The 22,171-nt window shown below is 36.5% G+C and overlaps 2 protein-coding genes across 4 annotated transcripts in view; one reads left to right on the top strand and one right to left on the bottom strand.

The window, feature by feature from the left end:
• Gycalpha99B (guanylate cyclase 1 soluble subunit alpha 2) overlaps positions 1-22,171 on the bottom strand; it is a 332,598-nt gene that overhangs the window by 186,800 nt on the left and 123,627 nt on the right. The window lies entirely within an intron of this gene.
• Positions 17,705-22,171, top strand: part of LOC110840163 (uncharacterized) — a 61,546-nt gene continuing 57,079 nt past the window's right edge. Inside the window, exon 1 of the mRNA XM_022085003.2 lies at positions 17,705-19,999. Coding sequence (XP_021940695.1) covers positions 18,377-19,999 — 1,623 coding nt within the window. The 5' untranslated portion in view covers positions 17,705-18,376. The remainder of the gene's footprint in view (positions 20,000-22,171) is intronic.

Below are 22,171 nucleotides of genomic sequence, written 5' to 3'. Positions count from 1 at the left end.
AGTTATCATCCTCACCTCATCAACAAAATATTAGTCTATTAAGATCTACATATATTTTAAAAGACACATATGTAGAATTAATATTTTCAATAAGTGAGGCTTTGATTAATGGAGTGGAAAGGCACAGAATGTTTCAACGAATAAACATATTTTCCTAGTGCGTTCTATGCTGTTTTCATACCGAAAATTAAAACCGGGACCTCTCTTATTTGAAGCAGGGATGCTAACCACTCATTCACAACGGTCGGTGTTAAATGTCACTGTCATTCACCCGATGTTCAACCTTCACGGTAACGTTGTCAGAGATTAATTACATAGCCATGTTATTTTTATGTTTCGTTATTATTTAATCTCTTTCCTTATTACCATTGTGAATATTTTGCTTCAGAATATTTATTTCTTCTGTCAAAGAAATATCACCAACATTCACAAACCGCTACAAAATTGAATCTGGCTACCGGTTCCTCAAAGACTTTTATACGACACATTAAATAAAGTGACTGAATTGCATTATAGGCTCATGTTAAACAATATCTGATTTGTTCTACTACGATCTTCTTGAAACGCCAAGTGCCAGAACATTCTAAGATGGCTGTCTCCTGAGTTGTTGCGCCGCGTGGTCTGGTAGAAGTTTACCGACATTTCAGAGGTCCTTGCCGCCTTGATGATGGAGGCAGCATGGACCTCTAAAACGTCGGTAAACATCTACCAGTACACAGGGCTCAAGAACCCATACGACTTCAGACTCACCTTCGTGAAAACCTCAAATCCTACCTAGCAGAACATTTATTGCTTAATCGGATATTAATATTCAGACTAAGTAAACAATGGAAAACACAAGATCTGAAGTGGTCAACGGATTCGGAGAGCCACAACAGGTTCTTTCTGAAGTTACCGAATAAGAAACGAAACAGCTGTTTAAGCTGAAGCAGACATCTGGCATTTGCTAAGCGTCACCTCTGAATGCTAAGGTGTAGATGATAAAGCGTGATCAATGTACAATGCATTCCAGTACAGGGAGAGTAATAAAGAAAATGCGGTGGTCATGGAGGTAAAATGGGCCCTACAGTCGCCACTTTGACTAGAATTAGACAAAGACAGTCCTGGAAACTTCTTACTGATATCATAACCATAATTAAAGAAGAATTAAGATGGTCTGTTGTAGGTATTTTAACCTAGATGAAAGCAGGAAAAATGTATGATAGTCCTGTAGTAGCTATTTTAATTCAAATTAAGGAAAGATTCCTGGAATCCTGTAGCAGCTATACCAACTGAAAAGTAAGAACATAAACAGGTGGGATATTTTAGCTGGAATGCAGAAGTATGGTAAGGATGATAATGACCGTATTGTAGTCGCTGTATTAACCCTATGTTGAAACTAACTAGTACTGTGCATTCAACGATGTGTGAAAACAAACGTACCAATTAATTGGCAATTAAGGAAACCGCACTATTACGTAATAATTACATTAAAATAGCATGAAAATTTCCAAAAAAAATCATTTATGGTTTGAAGCAATATTTCGCCGTAGTTTAGCGATACGAGACGCTAACAAACCCAAACCGAATTTCAGATAAAAGAATTTTATTTGAATCAGATCTTAATCTTGTACGCTAAGCAATCTCATTGCTAAGAGGTTTTTTCATCATAAATCTGCATATCTTACTATGCCAAGCTTACAGTAAAGTTAACTGTATTGCCCTAACAAAAATATGTGTGCAATTACCACATTCTTAATTACACAATTTCATCTATTCATCTCTTATTAATCTCTTTTAGTTTCATACATTTTCCAATATAACTCCTATTGATAGTTATCACTCATAATGTACATTATGTGAATACAAATTTACTATTTAAGAAGCCCTGCTTAAATTCAAGAAAAAATATATTTTTTAGTATCTTCATTCCTTACCCCACTGTCCCTTAGAGGATGGGGGACAATAATAATAATAATGTATTTTTACACATATAGTCTACGTGTGATTTTATTATTTAATCACGAATTTAATTTTTTCCCTTTATTAAGGAACGTTTTACGGCTACAGAAGATAACTATTATTTGGTACACATTCGTGTGTACAGATGCCTAAAGCAAAGAGGACAATAACCCTATTTGGACAACTATTTAGTAAAATTGCTACACTCACTTAAACACGGTTTTTACATTCTCAGTATTTTCGACTGGGCACTGACTCCACCCTTAAACACGGTTACCTGGCGATTCAGCCAGTCAGGAACTTAGCCAGCCATTTAGTTTTAAACAGTGTTATAAACAATAAACAGAAAACCACTCTCTCAGTCAACCAGCCGACAACGAAAGGGCGTACCTTTAGGTACAACACCGCTCGTTTTAACAGTTCGTTCCGTTAGAAATGGAGATTGTGTCTATTTATTTCCATTACCAAAAAATCCACACTGAAACTGGGACTAATGTAACTCTTCTAAAAGTGAAATATCATCAGCATCCTGCTGTACCACAACGCTGGCTAAACCGTAAAATACAAAAGCACTGACTGTCCAAAACATGAGCAATCAATCAATATTACTATAGCTGTCGCAAGAATTGGAGTTAGTTGATTAATTAGCCCTTTCTTCGTTACCAATGAGATATTATTAAAGGACACCCACCACTACTGAAAATGTGTTTATTTTGCAATCCTATGTTTTTCCTCGACAATTATATTATATACTAATGGTGTTTTTCAACGAAAATCATGTCCAAAATACTGGGTAAGCATACAGAAGCTTTAGGCCCCTTACTTCATAAAAATGTTTAATAGCCTGTATTTTCTTTTCGTACATAATAATTTATGTTATTAAAAACAATAAAATATACCTCTTTATGGTCATCTTGCAGCTTAAGTAGGGTCAGGTCTACACATTGGTCATTGAATATTTTACAGAATATATTAATTGCACATTTCATGTGTAACATAAAACATAGTATCCTAAATACCCGTTAAAATTTTATAATGAATTTTATACATAATTTAAACTATTTGTAATTTATATTTTCTGTATCATTGAATATAAGAGATTAAATTTCTTTAAATGCATTTACTAAACCCTGTGACCTGACAATTATCGTGTATTAAACATGGAAATAAGGATAAATACATTTCCCTCCGATTTACACTACGTACTATAGAACAAAGTACACAGTGTAACTGTCATATGTTCCTGCTAGATGGTTGACAATAATCGTTTACTTGTTTAGTGGTTTTGTAAATGCACTTGAACCTAAACTAACCTAACCTAGCAATCCTGTGCCCTTCATCTGCTTGTAAACACCACAATATCAAACACTTGTAGAGGAATCGATCCTCTTTAGTTTGTCACTACGACACAAAGCACCTCTACAAGAGTGACAGCTAAATGGACTAATAACATGGCAATTGGTTCAACTATAGGGTTCTTACAAAGTAGCAAAGCAAAACAAAATTGCAATCTGGAAACTAAGATAAAATTAAATGTACGAAACAGTCGCCAAATCAGAATCGTTTGTAAGTTAATAAATGAAGAATTATAAACAACTTGATGTTTATTGTATTTGCATATAACTAATGCAATGGAGTGAAGCCCTAATTTATGGGCTAATAAGTCTATCAAGTAGCAGAGACGTTACCCGCCTTTAATGAACCCAGACGGTTCATTATCATATTTACAACAGCTCAGCAATAATCCTATCCTGAGTCAGATAAATTCAGCCCAAGCCCTGACAGAATATTTACTTATGGAGGGGGGGAGGGCACGAAGATGGCAAAATCTAGGCTCATTACAAAATCGTGTCAAGAGTAAAAACTTAGGAAACACCTGTTACTGTTCAGTGTGTAAACTGATACTTCATCCGTGTAAGATTTGAGGTTTTCACAGCGGTGATTATGAACGTTTCAGAGGTCAAACTGCCTCCGTCATCAGGGCGATTCATCGACCAGACTACACAGCGCAATAACCCAGAAGACAGAAATCTTCATACTTCATCCCTTAATGCCTACATGATAAATATTATTATTTCTTTCCCTTTACAAGGACTAAAGACTTTGAATACTATCTGTTTCTAATACATTTGATTCTCCATCTACTTTAAAACCACACATTTATCAATTTAGGGGTACCGCATTTTTGCATTTTACTTGTTTCCAATTTATCTGGTCCTTGGTGAACCTTGTAACCATTAACCAGCTCTTCTGCCTTGTGGTGCATGGGAAAGAAGAGATGATATTGTGAGGCGGTCTGAATACATTAAGAAGGGGCGGTGAATCAATAACGCGAATTTTCGTGGTGGCTGAACAACGCTGGGACACGCATTTCTTCAGGAAGGAACAATACAGAGAACTGCTTGCCTGGAGTCCTTGAGGTTGAATCCAATAAAAACTAAGCTACATGAGTTTCAACGTACCAGTCTTCCAGTTGCAACGAAATAAGGGAACAAAATTAAAACAGAGGTCTTACTAAGATCAATAAGGTTTTAAAATCTGTAAGGCAATACTCATGTCTCGTTACTAGCCACTATTACATTATCAAGACACTAATACCTGCAATTCGTAAAGATTCTGGTATAATCACGTGCCTTTTAAGGACCAAATTAGTTACAGTCGTCATAATTTACTCGTATATAATTTGAAACCTTTTAATAAATTACGTTAAAATGTACACCTACTCTAAAGGAATATTATCATGTGTGAGTTTCACTTTAATGCCCAGAGAGACAGACGGACAGACACATTTTCTTTCGTCATCTCAGCAGCAAGTTCCTACCAGAAGCTAGACAGAAAGGATACAAGCAAACAAGAATGAAGAGTACAGTAAAGAAAAGAATATATATAAAATCATGCATACAAACAAAACTGTTTACACATTAAATAACACTTTGTGGCGCTTGGGCCAGTGGACATTAAGCTGAGTAACTCAATTTGGATAATACACAAACTCATGTGCATTTAAACGTTCAGTGTAGTATTACATGAAGTTTGGTTTTATAAAGTGCGACCTTTTAAAGTGTTTTATAACAAACCATCGTTTCATGAATTGTATGATTTTAATAGACAGACTAATGAATTAATGTTTTTTACATTGATGATGACCTCTTGAGGTCGAAACGCGTTTGGTACAAAGTGTTATTTAATGTGTAAACAGTTTTGTTTGTATGCATGTTTTTGTATATTAATACACTGCAAGGTATGCAAGTTTCTTTTTTAAAAAAAGAGAATGGCAGAGAATGAAATAGAGAAAGAACAAAACTATAAAGGAGACAAAGATGGAAGAAAACTAGTGTCAAATAAGAAAAAAAACGAAAATGATTTTTATCAACATGCATTATATATTTACAGTACTTTTATTTTCCGTCGTTACACAAGCTTATTGTTAAAATCATATAAAATTTCACATAAAATTGTTACATTTTAAAATTGACGACATGTTTCGATATACAATTCTATCATCGTCAGGTCTATCAAAATTAAAATTAAAATCTGGTGTATCTGTTGCTCTGCTTATATTGCTTATGTTTTTATCCGTTTTTATTACATCTCCAGGCTTCTTTCATTTAATTTTGGAGACGCGTCTGGGTGCCTATATCTGCAAAATCAATTTTAATTTTCATATCGTGATTCTGGCTACCGACATAGGAAATGGAATAATATTACTCTAATTTTATATTATTTTAAGGAATTACTCAAATATATCGTAATACAAGCAAAAGAAATACAATCACAAAATATAAAGTATTATAACATACCGGATTGTGTGTGAGGTGCGTGTCCGTTGTTATTGAATGGCAGACAGCAACTGAGTTGTAGGTATCGTGTGTGGCTATATATATTGGGTGAAAGTTGTTTAGGGGGTTGGGTCAATGGACTGTAGAATGTTAAATATCGGATTGTTCGTGTAAATGTTGCTGTCGTTTAGTGCAAGGTTTTGTTTATGTGTTCTTTGTATATGATATTTCTCTATGGTGTCTCTATGTCGTTTGTTTTGTATTATTTTTATAATGTCCATTGTATGTTCTATTTTGTTGTATGAATGTCCTGTGTTTAATATATGCTTTGCATATGCTGAATGGTCTTTATTATGTTTTATTGCTGTAATATGCTCTTTATATCTTTGATTAAAGGTGCGTCCAGTTTGGCCTATATAGGTTAACGGGCAATCATTGCATTTTAACCTATATATGCCTGGTTTTTCGTATTGATTTGTTGTGTCTATTTGTGGTTTTTGTTTCAAGATGTTTTTTATAGTGTTTTTTGTTCTAAATGCTATTTTTATGTTATTTGTTTTAAATGTTTTTGTTATATATTTGGTTTCTTTTCCTATATATGTGAATGTGGCCCATTTGTTTTGTTTATTTTCGTTTCCATCTTCATTTATGTTGTTTATATTGTTTATTTTATTTTTGGGTTTTAATTCATAATTATTATATCCGTTTTCTATTAGAATTTGTTTTATTGTGTTACATTCAATTTGTTTGTTTACTGTGGTTATGGGATATGTATTTTTTCTGTTTATTAAGTAGTTAATAGCCATCTGTTTATGTTCATTCGGATGGCATGAAGAGGCATGAATTATGGTGCTTGTATTTGTTGGCTTTCTGTATATTTTGAATTCGAAGTTATTTTCGTTTCGTATTATAGTTAGATCTAAATAATTTAATTTATTATTTTGTTCTTTTTCTAAAGTGAATTGTATATTTTGATTTATGTTGTTAAATTCATTTAAAACATTTTTTATGTCTGTATTTTTTCCATCAAAAATCATGAGTATATCGTCAACATATCTACTATAGTATTTAATTTGATATTTATTTAATATATTTACTATGTAATCATGCTCGAGATATTGTAAGAATATTTCAGATAATATGCTCGAGGTGGGGGCTCCCATAGGTAATCCTGTTTCTTGTTTCCAATATTCATTGTTGAATTGGAAATAATTTTGGTTAATAATAATGTTAGTTATATTTGTAATTTCATTTATTAGATCTATATTTATATTCTGTCTATTTAGAATATCTCTTACAATATCTCGTAGCATGCTTGTTGGAATATTTGTATACATATTATTGATGTCAAATGAACAAATTTGTATATTTTTATTATTATGAAAATTTAATTGTTTGATTTCATTTATTAATTTTATAGAATTTGTTATATTAAAGGTATTTGGTAAATTACAATATTAATATATAATATATAAGCTGTAAATTATATATTTAATTAATTATTCTTGTCCGTCTAATCACAATTTAAAATTTAAAATTAAAATTAAGATAATTAAAATATCATGTGATGTTCTTATCGAAACATTCTAATCGAATGTTTCGATAGGAACATCACATGATATTTAAATATCTTAATTTTAATTTCAAATTTTAAATTGTGATTAGATGGACAAGAATAATTAATTAAATATATATTTTCACAATATGACGCAACTATATCATCTTATGCATTATTTAGTTTATAAAACCATCATGGCCTATACATTTCCCTTACTCGATTTGCGTTCTTGGCTATAAAATTAAAGCATTTATTTTACATATTTTTCGATATTTTTATATTTAACTACCCACAAGAATACTTAGGACTTGAACTTAATTTTGCTATATATTTAAACCCTGTGTAAGATGCGAATATCATTTAAAGAAGATAGTCTGAACTTCGGGGCTTTTCCAAATAGAGTTCTCTGGTGTGTCAAATCATCACGTTTACTTGTGTGTGGTCCGTAACAGTGCCAGGAATTTAAACACAAATGCGTGAAATTCCTTAACTGTATCACCGGCGCCAGCTAGGCGAAAGGTGATCCTGTGGAAGAGAGAAGGCATTGGCCTGTACAGTTCTGAGCATAAGTATGGTGGAAGAGTCACCTGAACTCTGAAACAACAGTCGGATGTTGACAGTTCATAAGGACATTTAGGCAGGGTGCACACCGAAGCAACTAGTAACAATACTCGAACAGACACCATATCGCCTGAATTTTTACACAAAGCATCTAAATCGCTAATCTGCGAAAATTCAGGTGAATTATTTACCAAAGCATGGCAATTATTAATACGTAGCCTACGAACATTTAAATATTTGAATACGTACGTGAAGAATGATCCATAAATACCAATTTCACTTGCTTCTGGAGGGAAGCCAATAGCAGTACACGTAACATACGAAATAGCCTAGCACTGATGTCAACAGCCTTAAGAATGAGGGTCTCTGGACGGGTAACCTCAAGTGTTATCGTTTCAAGCATTCTGTCAAGTCACAGCTACCAGAATTGCATTCTCAACAAGCAACTAATTTCACCGGTAACACTGTTGACTTTCGGGTGATATCGAGCTAAAATATCGGCAGAACAAAGAGTATTCTAAATTTGTCGTAGTTTTCTTCAGTCTCTTCATGCGTGCGCTTGAAGAAAGCTCCACCATGTACTTACCTATTTTACATTCATCATAATCTTTGCAAAGTATCTCAGCAGTTGAATACGCATCGTTAAATAGCGTGATCAACTACTCCATTTATCTTTTCATATGTATTCAACTGACAAGAAATTTCCTGTTACGAATTCATAAACACATCGGCTACAACTACAAAGTGACATATTACTTTCCTACACTTTATCAATTATCTTACTATTTCCGACTCTACATAATCTCTACACCTGACACAGGACCGTTCAATTCCAGTAAGCCACGATCCTCGATAAACTTTAAAAAATCAAGTATTATATTATTAAATTAGAGATAGTATGTCTACCTAAGCATCAACTATTTTCTTCCTAAGGATTACCCTGCTTTCTAATTGGGGGTTATCGGGTTCGAGTCTCGGCACTGAGGCCGGCTAACCTGTTGTTATTTGTAAATTTCTTCAGTTTCTCTTGGTAATGCCGCAATGCAATCTTGAACTAGGGCACGACAGTCTCGTTCAATAGAATTCTGTCGATTCCCACTCAGTTGTAAAGACGTCGTTTAAACTTTCAGATCCTTCGTAGATCTAAATCTGACGTTGTCATGTTATGGTCTAATGTCGGACGGATTTCGACATTTTTAAAAGCAAAAAAGTAAATGTGACCTGAAGAGATAACATATCAATACGTACGGGCCTTACTAATTACCTGCCTTCAAAGACTTCAGAGGATCACAGATACGCTGGTCAAAATTCTCCCCACCCTTAATAGAACTGCAAGTCTCACAACCTAATTTCAAAATGACATGAAATTTCGTTCTCAACTGAAATATTCTGCGAGTGCCCCGGGAGTTAGGAATAGCTGGGTAAGGTGCAGAAGAGTCAGCTGGTTGTTGGTTCATGCGCTGTTGCCGACAGACCTTGCAAGTCAGCTCCAAGTGACCATAGGGCCCACACCGATTGTACAGAGCTGTGTTATATCCTGTTCACCTTGAGTTCCAAGGAGTCTGCTCTATCCAGCACCCGCCCAGCAAAAATGAAAGGCCAAAAATTATATAAGGTTAACACCTAGAATGAATACTAATAAAAAGTCTACTTATCCACTGTGTTCCTACATCAAGTCTGGAACTAATCAGTACTAGTAACCGAGACCGAGGGTTTGTGTAATCACATAGTTGCAGTGATACTGTTGGGTTTATTAGTGAGTTTTTTGCATTGAAACATATGTAGGCATATTGGCCTATAATTAAAATGAAATTACTAAAACTTGAACCGTTCATAATTTCTATAATGTTTAATTAAGGCTTTAAAAAATTGTTTATATAAATCACTACTCTATGGAGTGTATAATTAAAACAATTAACAAAAGTATGTATTAAGTATTATTCCAGTAGCTTGAAACATGGATTTTACAAGAGTTCTGAAGATACGCGGGTAGAACTAATTTGTCTTATGTTTTGTAAAAAAATTCAATATTTGTGTTAAGACGTTAAAGTAAGTATTCAAACGATAAGGGCCTAATTAACTTTATAGCATAAAACTACGCGAAATTTGTAGGTCACAAAATTCCTCTTTTTGTACGAGAAGTATCCTGAATGTGTCCAAAAAAGACTAAATTGCTATCTGTCTACGAAACTACCATGACCAGAGACCTTTCTGAGAATTTAATTTCTTTCTGCTAGTCAAGAAATCAATCGCTTCGTATGGAACCCAGAGGATCAGTACCGTGATCACAAAAGCCTACCCTTGTTTTCTGTTGTAGGCCAGATAAATCCAGTCCACGCCTTACAACCCTATCAATTTTAATGTTATCCCTCTATCTGCACCAAGGTCTTTATTTCCTTCCGCCCTTTCATTTTTATAGGGTCACGAGATCGAAAGGTGCAGTTAACAATGACCTGTTGCTATGTTGCAGAGATGCTCATGTTTTTGTTTCGCCGGACTGATGGCACAAAAGAAATCGAACTCTCTCGCCGAAGCAGCGAGAGTTTGTGCACAAACCGTGCCTCTCTGATCATCGACACGGACAGGTTCGGCGACGTTACAGGGCGATCAATCAGAAACTTTGTGCCTGACGCCACCAGTTCTCAGAGCACATCGGCTCTAGTTTTTAAGCATGCTTTGCAAGAAGTGTATAAAGTGAAGGCACATTCAGACCATTATAACAAATCATATATTAATAACCCAGAGCGGTGAACACAAAATAGAAATCGCTAACGAAACAGAAAAAGTGTTGTTATCATTCAGATAGTCAAGCATTTTCCCTGAGGTTCATTAGCACGTTCAAAAGATCCCTAAAATAATGAATAGTTTGTATTCATTATACAATGTATATAGGAATACAGACCTTGCATATATATAAGTGCTTAATTATGCATAATTAAAAATTAATTAAGTACAAGACTAGATCATAATTCTGTATAATTACTAATTTATGATCTTTTACAAGCATATGGGCGTTAGAAGTTTTTTTCCCATTAATTATTATAAATCCGAGGGTACGTAATCTGGAACTGTTGTACTTTAAACCAACATACACAGATATTATTCTGTTACTAGTTAATAACATTAATGTACCAGAACGCACAAGATTTTCTTCGAATCACACGATAGACCAATAGAAAGCAATTTGCATTTTTAAACTACATATTTTTTGTATCAAACATTTAAATTGGACAACGTGCATACAAAATACGATGTGATTGTTAAATAGCACAGAGGAAAGTGATTCTATAAAATTAGAAAGGCATACAGCTTGTCTCCTCATTACGAAATTTTAGGAATTTCCTACTCAGTTGCTATTTTATAGCTTATATTGTGTTGTTGCCTCTAGTCACAATTCCACGTCACCATTTCTTTCCGATAATGACAAGTCATTTCTTTGTATAAGCATCGTTTTCAATCAGCCAGAATAAATAAAGAAGCCAACATACTTTCACTTTCAGAGAAGCGAGCCACTCAGAGGAGGTTTTTATCCATGACTCCTGCCTCATTTCTTAACGGCTTAGGACGTAGCAATAAAATATCCAGAAGATTGGTTTCAGTTCTCTGAAATGAACACTTGACTGAAGATGTGTTTTGAGTTATTCACTGCTAACTATTAGCGAAAATACATCCACTTTCCTTTGAGATATTTAGTATCTTTCAGCGATTTCTTCGCAGTTCCTTCACAATGGAACTTAGGTCGTTATTCGAAAATATATGTGGCTGAGTTACAAATCCAGATATCAATAATTAAAGTAACTATCTCGGTAGACGCAGATTTTCTACACTAAATATAAATCAGCACGTCATGAAGATTATGGGTAACGATAAACTGTCTCTAAGCCACTGTTCAAATACGGGACGCCCCAAATAGGGGGTCCATTTTTATAGTCAGATCGATTTCCCTATATCATAAATAATTGTCACTGTAGACAAAATTTACTTGATATTAAGTAACCTGATTTTGAATCCTGACCCTACTTGAAGACTTTACCCCTTCCCCACTCTTGTTCTTTAGATGCAAAGATTATCATCAGACTCTTGTTTTGAGATAACTTCAATCTATGCTCTAATTTGAAATGCTTGTATCTTTAGAAACAGTCCAAGAAATTGTCAACTTGCTTGAATTTAAATTTAATTAAAATTAACAACGTCGGAATTCGAAGAAATATTTCCCAAAACTACCATTCAATCACAGAAAACTACATACGTATAAAGTGAGAGATACCTTTATAAAAATTGGATTCGCGTATTTCTTTGCTGTTTGATTTATTTAATTGTCTTATATCTAAGCCTACTGTACTCAAAGGATTGCATGTTTCTGAAGACCAAGGACTTGAGACTGTTCGAATTCAAGAAGAATCAAGTAAAAAATTTAAGACATTGCACAGTGAGAAGCTTCGTCATTCAGTAGGCAATGTAGTATTGTTCTTAGAGTGATTCAAGGACTCTACGATGGACTGGGCGCAAAAGCCTTTCCATTTTCCAGATTTATTTCGTCCAAAAACACACAGAAGAAAATATTAAAACATACATTCACCACTCTTTCACTTTACTCAACCTGAGTTCAGGTGCAGTCCCATCAATGTTAAATTTTGGTTGCCTCAGATACTCTGACTGGTGTGCAAAAGTTATAATCGATGGCCACCTAGAACGCGCATCAACACCTGTCAGATTTCCTTTGAATATTTTCACCGCCATAAACATCCCACTGGCTCATACAATTATACCCACGCTGAGCTGTCATTTTTCTGTAAATTACGGCAGTATTCACACCCTGCGACCACAAAAATCAAATCACAAAACTTTTTTTTTGTTCATGTATCCTGTTAATGGAGCAACCATGTTCAGCGAATCACAATATTACTACTACACAAAACGTAATGAAAACCAACAACATGCGAATGAGAGAGAACTCATATTGCCACCATTTTTACTGTCAACGCATCACTTTTGAGATAATCTAAAAATTTCATTCATATTTTCCTCTCGTTGTGTCTCTCACATACCGATGAGTAAAAGTCTCTATACCCTGAATCATAAACATCACATGTCCATCTAGCATGATACGCCTCCCGCTTGAGTAGCAAAACAAGCTAAGACTCATCACTTTGCATCAATAGTTTTTGTCGTCGCCAGGCTTGGCGATTTATATCATATGGTAATTCGACAACCCTGAATAGGTTTACTGCCTTTAAAAACACATGATATGTGAACAAATAAAAAAAGTAATGGGTAATCTGTTGAACATGCGACAAGAAAATTTTCACTTTAGAATCAGCAATATTAACATTCAGAACAAGTACACATACAGCAGTGGAAAAAGTTGGAATGCGAGTGATGTAGAATGTCGTCTGTAGAAAATTCCGTTCTTTATAGAAAGTATAACGGAACCAAATTTTATAATCTCTTACTCAAAATAAGAAGGAGACGATAGTGGACCAATGATGCTGCGTTTTCAAACAATTTGGGGTCAAATAAACTCACACTCGCAGCCTCACGAACACACAAAACAATCACTCGTGATATAATACGACTTGACAGTCGAAGAAAATCCACCACATGAAAAGGTTCTGAATTTCTAACACTAATTATCTTTAAGAACCACCTCAACATTCATTTCCCTTTCTGTCTAAGACGATGGTTTCTAAGACACTTTCCAACCAAAACCGTAGTGAGAAGGCCCATTGAAATTTCATATCTCCATCTCTTACACTCTTTCCTCTCTTTGTCACCTTCTTAAATTTATTATCTTTAGACTAATATGTAATGCTGCCTAATTGTAGCGGCACTTTTAAAATAGAATATTCTGCCATCTAGCACCATTACTGAGGACTGATACAGACACAGTCATAAACAGTGAAATATATTTGAATGTCAACCTGTTGAATACATTTATTCTACCAATATTTCGATTCATTTAGATATTCCGAATAAAATCTTGAATGCATTTCTCATCTCCCATTCACGTGATACGCTAAATATATTTTGTGAAAAGACCTGTCGTCCTGTTTGAGTATTAGCTGGGGGCTAGCAAACCCCTCATCGTAAAACAATTGCTAGTTAAGAGAGGTTGCCCAGGACTTCGGACTTTGTCAAAAGAAGCAGAGAATATTCTTCAAGGTTTCTCATTCTTTCTCGCTCACTATTTGCTTTGTTGTCCCTCGTCTTTGTTGCTTTGGTGTTTTTATTATCTGAATTCTTTTTTCAGCTATTCCGTTACCACAAGTGAAACCATAGTCGTCGATAACTAACCACACTGCAAAGAAACAGCCGTGGCTGAAACCCTGAAAACCGATAATTGCTGTTGCCTGAAGCGAAAGCTTATGTTCCAGATTTATCACTACAAGAGCCAATTCTTTTAATAATAATATGAAAGTCATGCTTGAATTATGTTAAGCTCCTGGAGGCCACAATTTGGTTAGAATGTGCTGCCTCTTTTGTGTGAAACACTCACGCAGAATAAAAACTACTTTCTGTTAACGACGTTTTCTTTATTCACATTTCACTCCATCGATGTACCATACGGTCAAGGTTTAGTGGCAGACATACAGAGGACTTATCTTGAATTTTTATTCTGGCCTGAATATTCGACGTTTTATATTACACATGTAACAATATTTAAATTACTGACGTGCGCATTCCTTTGCCAAATAGCTATTAATTTATATTAAATCAACTGAAATTTTATGGAAAACTGGTTGGGTCCCAGATCTAGTCAGAAGGCAGTTACGAAAAGAAACATTGCTTGCAACAAAGGACCCTTCTCAATGAAGACAGCTCCATTTTTATAGAAACATTTTGACTGAGTACGTGATACAAAAAAAAAATTACATGAATTACACTGATTATCACTCGGATGATGGAGACAGTAGGCTCATCTGAAACATCGGTTAATATCTATCAGACTATACAGTGGAACATCTTCACACTCGTTGCAGTGAGAACTTTGAATCAACCAACAGATTAATCCAGTGCACATTCTCAGACACTGCATCTGTAAGATTAATTTTAATGAAAAACACTTCCTACTAATATGCAGGATTCTTTATTGAAATCAAACGTTTTTGAGAAGCGCGGAACGTCTTATTTCTCTTACAAAGCACCAATTCTCTTTGTTCCTTAAACCATAATGAGATAATTACTGATTGATTCTTTCGTGATTTTATGACGATATTGAGAGCGCTGGTTTCAAAATGGTTGACTATAAACGTTGAAAATTTAAGCATGTGGAAGGAGACGTTTGTGACCTATTTTAAGGCACCATATCATCATTAATCTGTAGAAAATTAGTAAGAGAATGAAGAATCTCATTTAGGGTAACCGATATCCTAGAACGGATTTAACCGAATACTTCTCCAACATAGGTTACCACCACATTGCTTCGTTGATTAACTAGCGTTAATTTCTCACAGGTAAACATCAATCCAAAGAAGATTCACTTGCGTTACAAAATCGAGCACTTATCGGGGATGGTTCCAAGAGCAGGTGTCAAAAGCCAGGACTTACTCTCAGGAAGCTACATAGCGATTCGGAAAGATTCTCTTAGAGCGACAGATATTCGAAAGGTTATATGCCTTTCGCTTTGCAGACTGTCATTAACATCATCCAAATATGGATCAGGTCTGTTCCTACTGCATTAAAAATTCAGCTGAGCACTCTTAGCAGTTTTTCTGCCTTCATTTTGAGAGTTGTTTGTGCAGGCATTTCACTTAATACAACGTCAATGAACGTGCAAAAGAAGAAATCGGAAGTATCGAGAAATGACGAATAACGAATACATCTCATTTAATTATGGCGATACCGATATTATTATTATAAAATATAAAACTTTTTTAAATATAGGAACTTATATGTTCGTGTAAACACAAAGACAAATTAAAATATTCTTATCATAAATGTTACAGAAATTACACAGTTTTAAGTCATTTGTTAAAATACGCAACGAATAAAAATACACGAATTAGATATAAATTTTCAATCCAAAATAGGACAAATGTAAATGGTTCAAAACTTACGCAGCATGGTACAAAGTATATTACTAAAACTAATTCTGAAACAAAGCAATAAGGATCAACAGGAATTGGAAGACTTATATTAAGATGGAGACGATATGCTGAATAGGTTGACAGACGTCATTCCTGAACGTCGATGATGATCACCTATTCATATGTATGGATGGGAAACCAGTGATACATAATAGTGAAAACGTTCCGATGGATTCAACCCTCATTAAAGATCCAAATTGTCTCAGAAATTCTAAGACGGAAAATGATAGACGTCTAAATTAATGAACAAATAAATTATTTAATAGGCGGATTTTAAAATCTTAATTTGTTTAGAGCAAGTAAGCCATACAAAATCAATTGGGAGAGCGAGTGTTGTGTTTCCAGGGTCACATCCGAGTTCACAGCACGCCGCTGACCGCACAGAAAACAGTGAAGTGAAATCTTGTTCGTATCTGGAACAGACCGGTCGGAAAAATATGACGACAAACATTAAGTGGTTTCTGTAGCCTATGCTGTATAAGAAATCAAGGAGGTGTGCCGGAAGATGGCTTATGTGTATGGAATTCACAAAATTAAAATTAATATATTTCCACATGTACAGGTGAGGGAGAATTAACTGACACCTTTAAAATTCGCGTAACACCGTGTAAATACTTGTTAATGCAGTAATGTTTCATGTTACCTCGATAACTGATTGTTATATTACCCAAGTTCAAAAAAGACGTCAAAGGAATTGGTAGCTGGTAACAAAATCCCTCCAGAAAGAAAATACTCTCATAATTTAGAATATCGTATAATTAGGAGTAATAATTATAAATTCTCATTGGTTGAAAACGATGCGTCTGGAACTGTTTCTTAATGTCATGTCGTTTAACATACTGTCCCGCATTTGGATGGAGTCACTGAGGAAAAAGAACACGCTGCAGCAAAAATGTCTTCTGCTTGAGACTTGAATAGACGACCACACAAACACGAAGGAGCCGGTTAAATAACAGAACACGGACGAAAGGGGAGTCATGTCATGCAAGGGATAATTTTAATTGTATTTATCATTTAATAACGCAGACTTATTAAGTAAAGTATTACGAGGCAGGCGGTGTATTAATTATAAAGGAAAGGAAAATGTTGGTTTGAAAACCTCAAGGACGAGACCATTCGAGTTTTACATAAATAAGAGCGTTAAGATAAGGACTGGGCACAAATTAATCAGATTAAGGTAACATTTTGGGGTCCTGTGAACACGGTAAGAATATTCGGTTTCAATGAAAGCTAAGAATGTCTTCATAGTATGTGAAGAAATCCTTATACACGTGTAATGGACTTGCTTTGTGCCAGCCACCGAAGAGTAACCTTTGTTGTTGATGGCTTGGTGTTAGTTATTAATTTTTGGTTTATTTAACGATGCTGTTAGCAGCTCTGACTATATACCATCGGATTACATTATGATAAATAACGAATTGAAATGGATGTGAAATTGAAGCGGACGTTGCCTAATTGAAGGCAATATTCTGTCATATTTCTGGAGGGTCTGAATAAAATAACGAAATATCCGTCAGGGTAGCCGTTCCTGTAGTCAAATTTTGAATCCGGATTCTGTGCAGTATGGAGCAGGAGTGCTCTTAACTCTGCCGCGACGTTGGTTCATTATGCTGACGAAATGTTAAGGTGGTGAGATCAGCTAAAGCCGGCAGCAGTATTTTGACATATCGAATTGTGTTCAGGTATACTTGTGGGGAGGTGAGAGAGTGCAGGAGAAAGAGAGAGCTGACAGCCTACTTCCTCTCACCGCTGAGTAGAGGCGACTTGAAGAACAGCTCCTCCAGTACCTGTCCAGTCGGTCTCCAAGTGGAACACAAACACGCGCGCGGTTGGAACCCAGTTGCCGCGACCGGTTGCTCTCCTGCTACCTCGAAAACAACTTTTTCTCTTCTCGTTTGCCGTCCGGCAAAAGACCTCTCTTCTGGTCGAAGTCAGTAGTGCACTTTGTTCCAAAGTGCTTCGGCGGCGAAGGACTGAAGATTCCGTCTATTATTTCACAACTGTTCCCAAACGGGTGGGGAGTAAATACCATTTTTGCGTGGCCCAAGATAGTACGACTGACGTTATAGAAAAATGTTTTTTATAATGTTAGTGAAAAGTGACTTAAGAGTGTTGTGAAGTGATAAGAAAGTGACTTGCAAGCGTTAACATTCAACACGGAGAGTAAATTAAAGAGTTTTTCTCCATATAATAATTATTGTGCATTAAGTAAAAGATAACATAACAGAACGGGCTGTAATTTAAATAATTATCAGCTGTGATAACTTTATCGCTTTTAAGTTCAGTGTTTATCTGAAGCATGGAAGATCTGCTATCTTGATGTCTGTTCGCCGTAGCACTATACCTAGAAGTGATTAGCAGAATGCTTTAAACGTGTTATTCTAACTGTTTCGTAGAGCTGTACAAACATTATCTGTAACTGGGACTACAGTAATTCTGAAGACGTAAAAATGGATGACGCCTGTGATAGGTCGAGCACTCCCCCACCACTCCCTCCGAAGACAAGAAAGAGCATTAGTAACAGTGGTGTAATTACAAATAACCAAGTCATAAAGACACAAGTAACACCTCAGTCAGCAATAACAACGGTATTTAGCGCAATACAAACAGAAGACGCATCTGTGACGCACCAAAGTGATATTCTCAGCTTTACATTTCCAGAGGCACGATCTCTCAAACCGTTGACCGAACAGACGCCTCCTCCTTCACCTCACAATATCACCAATGGTAACCATCACGTGGTCAAGATTCGTATCAGTCCAGGAGACGATGCAATCACGAGTACTGCACAATATCCGACAAGTTTACAGCAATACCCGTCGCTGTGTGGTAAACCTCCGGTCTCGTCCTTAAGCAAAGCAGAGCCTCAGTCATTGAACTTCCACCCGTCACACTACACGTCTACCCCTACAGAAGGGTGCATCAGGATCAACGTGAGTAGTAATGACGCAGAACATCAGCAACACGAGGAAATAGTACGTCGCTCCACTACATCTATCCCTGGAAATTTTTTGAAGACGTCTTCGCCAGAACGTGCCAATCCCTATTTCTTTTATGGCTCCTACTCTTCAAACGGGATGGTGGTTTCCAGTGGCCAGTCCTCACCAAGTGATACTCTAGACAGTGGTACCTGCAGCGACTTGGATGGCAGCACCCCTCCGCCTCTGCCCAAGAAAAAATCTGTGACGGCGACAAAAGCCACCGTTACTGTCACCGTAAACGGGGGTGGTCATCGGCGTACAGGCAGTCTCACAAGCAGTGGTGCAGAAGTTGACAGTGATGACGAGGGAAGCAATATCAGCTGTGATTCCCTTAACAGCAACGAACTAAATGGGGAAACACCCGTTGTTGAGGACGCCAGAAATAACATTAAAGGTATTCAAGAAACCAGCAAGGTAAAGCCCCTTACGGAAGGTACGGTAACAGAGAAGAAGGTGAAGCCATTAACACCCCCCACGCCTCCAAGATCGAATATTCCACCTGTTGAACATTCACTTCCACAAGGGCTCCTCCAGGACATCAGAGCCCGTACAGCCAAGCTGACCATCGTTCCCTCACCCTGCAGTACCCTCACCAGAAAGACTAGAACCTGGGCAGATGAACTGTCGTCAAAATCTAAACAGCACAGCGAACTGAAGAATGCAAAAGATTTCAACAACACCAAGTTAAATGGCTCCGTATTCAAGTACCAGGATATCTCCCCTGTATCTACCCTTTCCACTTCCTCAGATGACCAGTCCAAGAGATCCATTGTGGAGGAAAAGACGTATGAAGAACGACAGAAGGCAACAGCTGAGAAACAACAAGCGTCATCTAGTAAAATATTTAGCAACGGTGAATTTTTTGACACCGATCGATTCTATACTTTTCACCTCAATGAACACGTCGCTGACAGTAAAGACCCCGTTCAGGAGAAGGGTATCGAGAACGAAGAAACATTCGCGGGGTACAGGGATCTACTGCAGGGAAAGGAGTCGACGTCCACCATCCGCAGTGCCAAGGGGACAGTGCGTGGTGTCAAGAACCGAGTCAGGGCGGGAATAGCAACCTTCCTGCAGCTGCACGACACCAAGGTAGGACATGAATGCTGTCTCTGTTGGGGGTATGTGGCTATTTTCTGCATGAAGTGCATTTGTTAGAAGCAATTTTGGATCTTATCGGTTCTTATTATTATAACGCTAATGCACTTTGTTCTCTACATAATGCGGGAGTCTACATTACCCAATTTTTATCGTAGCCTATCAAAAAAACGGAGTTACTGAACGGAATCAGACGGACACACAGACATTCGAAGCGCGTTCAAGTGTCGTGATATTCACATGAATTTGTTTCATACCAGAATTAAATGAAGACTTTCACAAGCAATTCCAACAATTCTTCCTATCGCTATTTCATTACCAATGGAAAATGTGCTGTGTTCACAACTTCGTAATATCCGATACCAACAGAACCCACTTTTGCGTGTAACTGATGCAAGTAAAGAAAGATTCCCCTTCTCTTTTGCCATAAGATACTTAACTTGAATCAGGCGGCGTGATCATTTCTATTTCGTGCTCGGTTCAAAAGTCGGTCGTAAGCCTACGCGTCCTGACTGTAATGCTTGCAGTTTTACTCCATTCCTCCACCAACATTCTGGGATATTACCTTAAAATTGACAAAAAGCACTTCCTTCAGTGCGCTCGATCCGTCGTTCATAATCATCGTTTCCCTCAGAAGTCGATACGTCACAGAACAATATCCTTTTACTATATATTTGTTCTTTTGGTATTTACCTCTGAGATGTCAACTTTCTACATGATTAGTACTCCTAACAAATTTGTCCTTCCGTCGTCAAGGCGATGAGTGCCCCGATTATGAAGGCAGGAAGGACCTATGAAAATTTCGTAAACTTCTCCAGATGACACAGCACAACTACCCAAAAGAAAGCCATCTTCATACTCGCCGCCATGAAAACCTCATACCTCAATTGTCCATGGTTCCTATTAAGCCCCATGCCATAAACACGTATGGGTAGCGGAATTGTGGCTCCACTTTCCTTGACCTTGGCACCAGATGGAGATGTGTGACAGCATCGAACCCCTGCTGTAGAACCGTAAAACAATCAAGGACCCTACATGTCTGGCTGGGCATATCAAACATCATCAGAAGAACAATTAATTTCGACTTCGTACGTGCCACAATGCGAGCGACTAACAAGATAAGTAAAACATGAATTGTCAATTAGCAAAACTCTCGGGTCGTCATGTTTATAAAACTCCAAGTCATTCCGACAATCGGTAGGGCCTACTCTTGTTTCAAGACATATTTTGTTGCAAAACTGCTTAATGCAGGCATGCACGCTGTCTCTCAGAAGACCCTATCAAAGACAATTCTTATTTTCCACGAAACTGAAATACGTTTTCCTTGCAATTATCTAATGTGAGGAACGTGTTTTTCGGTACAGCTTTTATTCATTTCAGCACACCATTGCAATGACCCAAACATGCAGAAAATAATATTACTTTTCAAAGGGTAGAGTATTTAGTAACATTTTACGTTTATTTCACTGGTATGCAGTGTATTTATTTAGATTACTTTCCATTAATTTCGATTATCACTTCAGTTTCGTCGAGTCAAATGAATATAATTATATTCCTTAATTAAAGCACTCAATTTCAGAGCTAGAATCACGTGATACGACACTCAGACTGTAGTAACAGGGCAAGCAATCATCAACTTTCACTTGTTATGCATAGAAAACGAGCAATAACACAATAATTAACTAGCCCCATGTGGCACAGCCCGTCTTGAGAAACTAATTAGTTAGTTAAAAAAAATTCCCCCCCTTTTATGGAAACAAAAGGTTTCGTTTTAACAAGAGTTCGCACTTGTCCCTATCTTGAGCCAGGTAGATTCAGTACGCGGCCTCCTGCCCTATTTATTTAATATATATTTTAATATTATCCTCTGTGCGGTTCAGGTTCTACAACTAAAATCTCATGAATTTCTCACCCTCCCATGCGTGTTACATGCCCCGCTCAACTCATCATCCACAATTCAATAACCATAACATTATTTAGTGAATACGAATTATAAGTTCCTCGCCGTGTAATTTTCTCCATAACGTGCTAGAAAAACGCAGTAGAGCTCTGCGCTTGTACTGGGTCGTAGCTTGAATCCTAATCTTACTCATCGCCAATGAACATCCTCCCATCTCAATGTCACCAGAAGGCGTATCGTTAAGCCCTTTGTATTGTATTTGAATC

Source organism: Zootermopsis nevadensis, unplaced genomic scaffold (assembly GCF_977971745.1).
Source record: "Zootermopsis nevadensis isolate Lab colony 2312 unplaced genomic scaffold, Znev_1.0 Znev_ptg000022l, whole genome shotgun sequence".
Lineage (NCBI taxonomy): Eukaryota > Metazoa > Arthropoda > Insecta > Blattodea > Termopsidae > Zootermopsis > Zootermopsis nevadensis.
The sequence above is the reverse complement of the archived record's forward strand: the minus strand, read 5'-3'. Positions and strand labels throughout refer to the sequence as shown.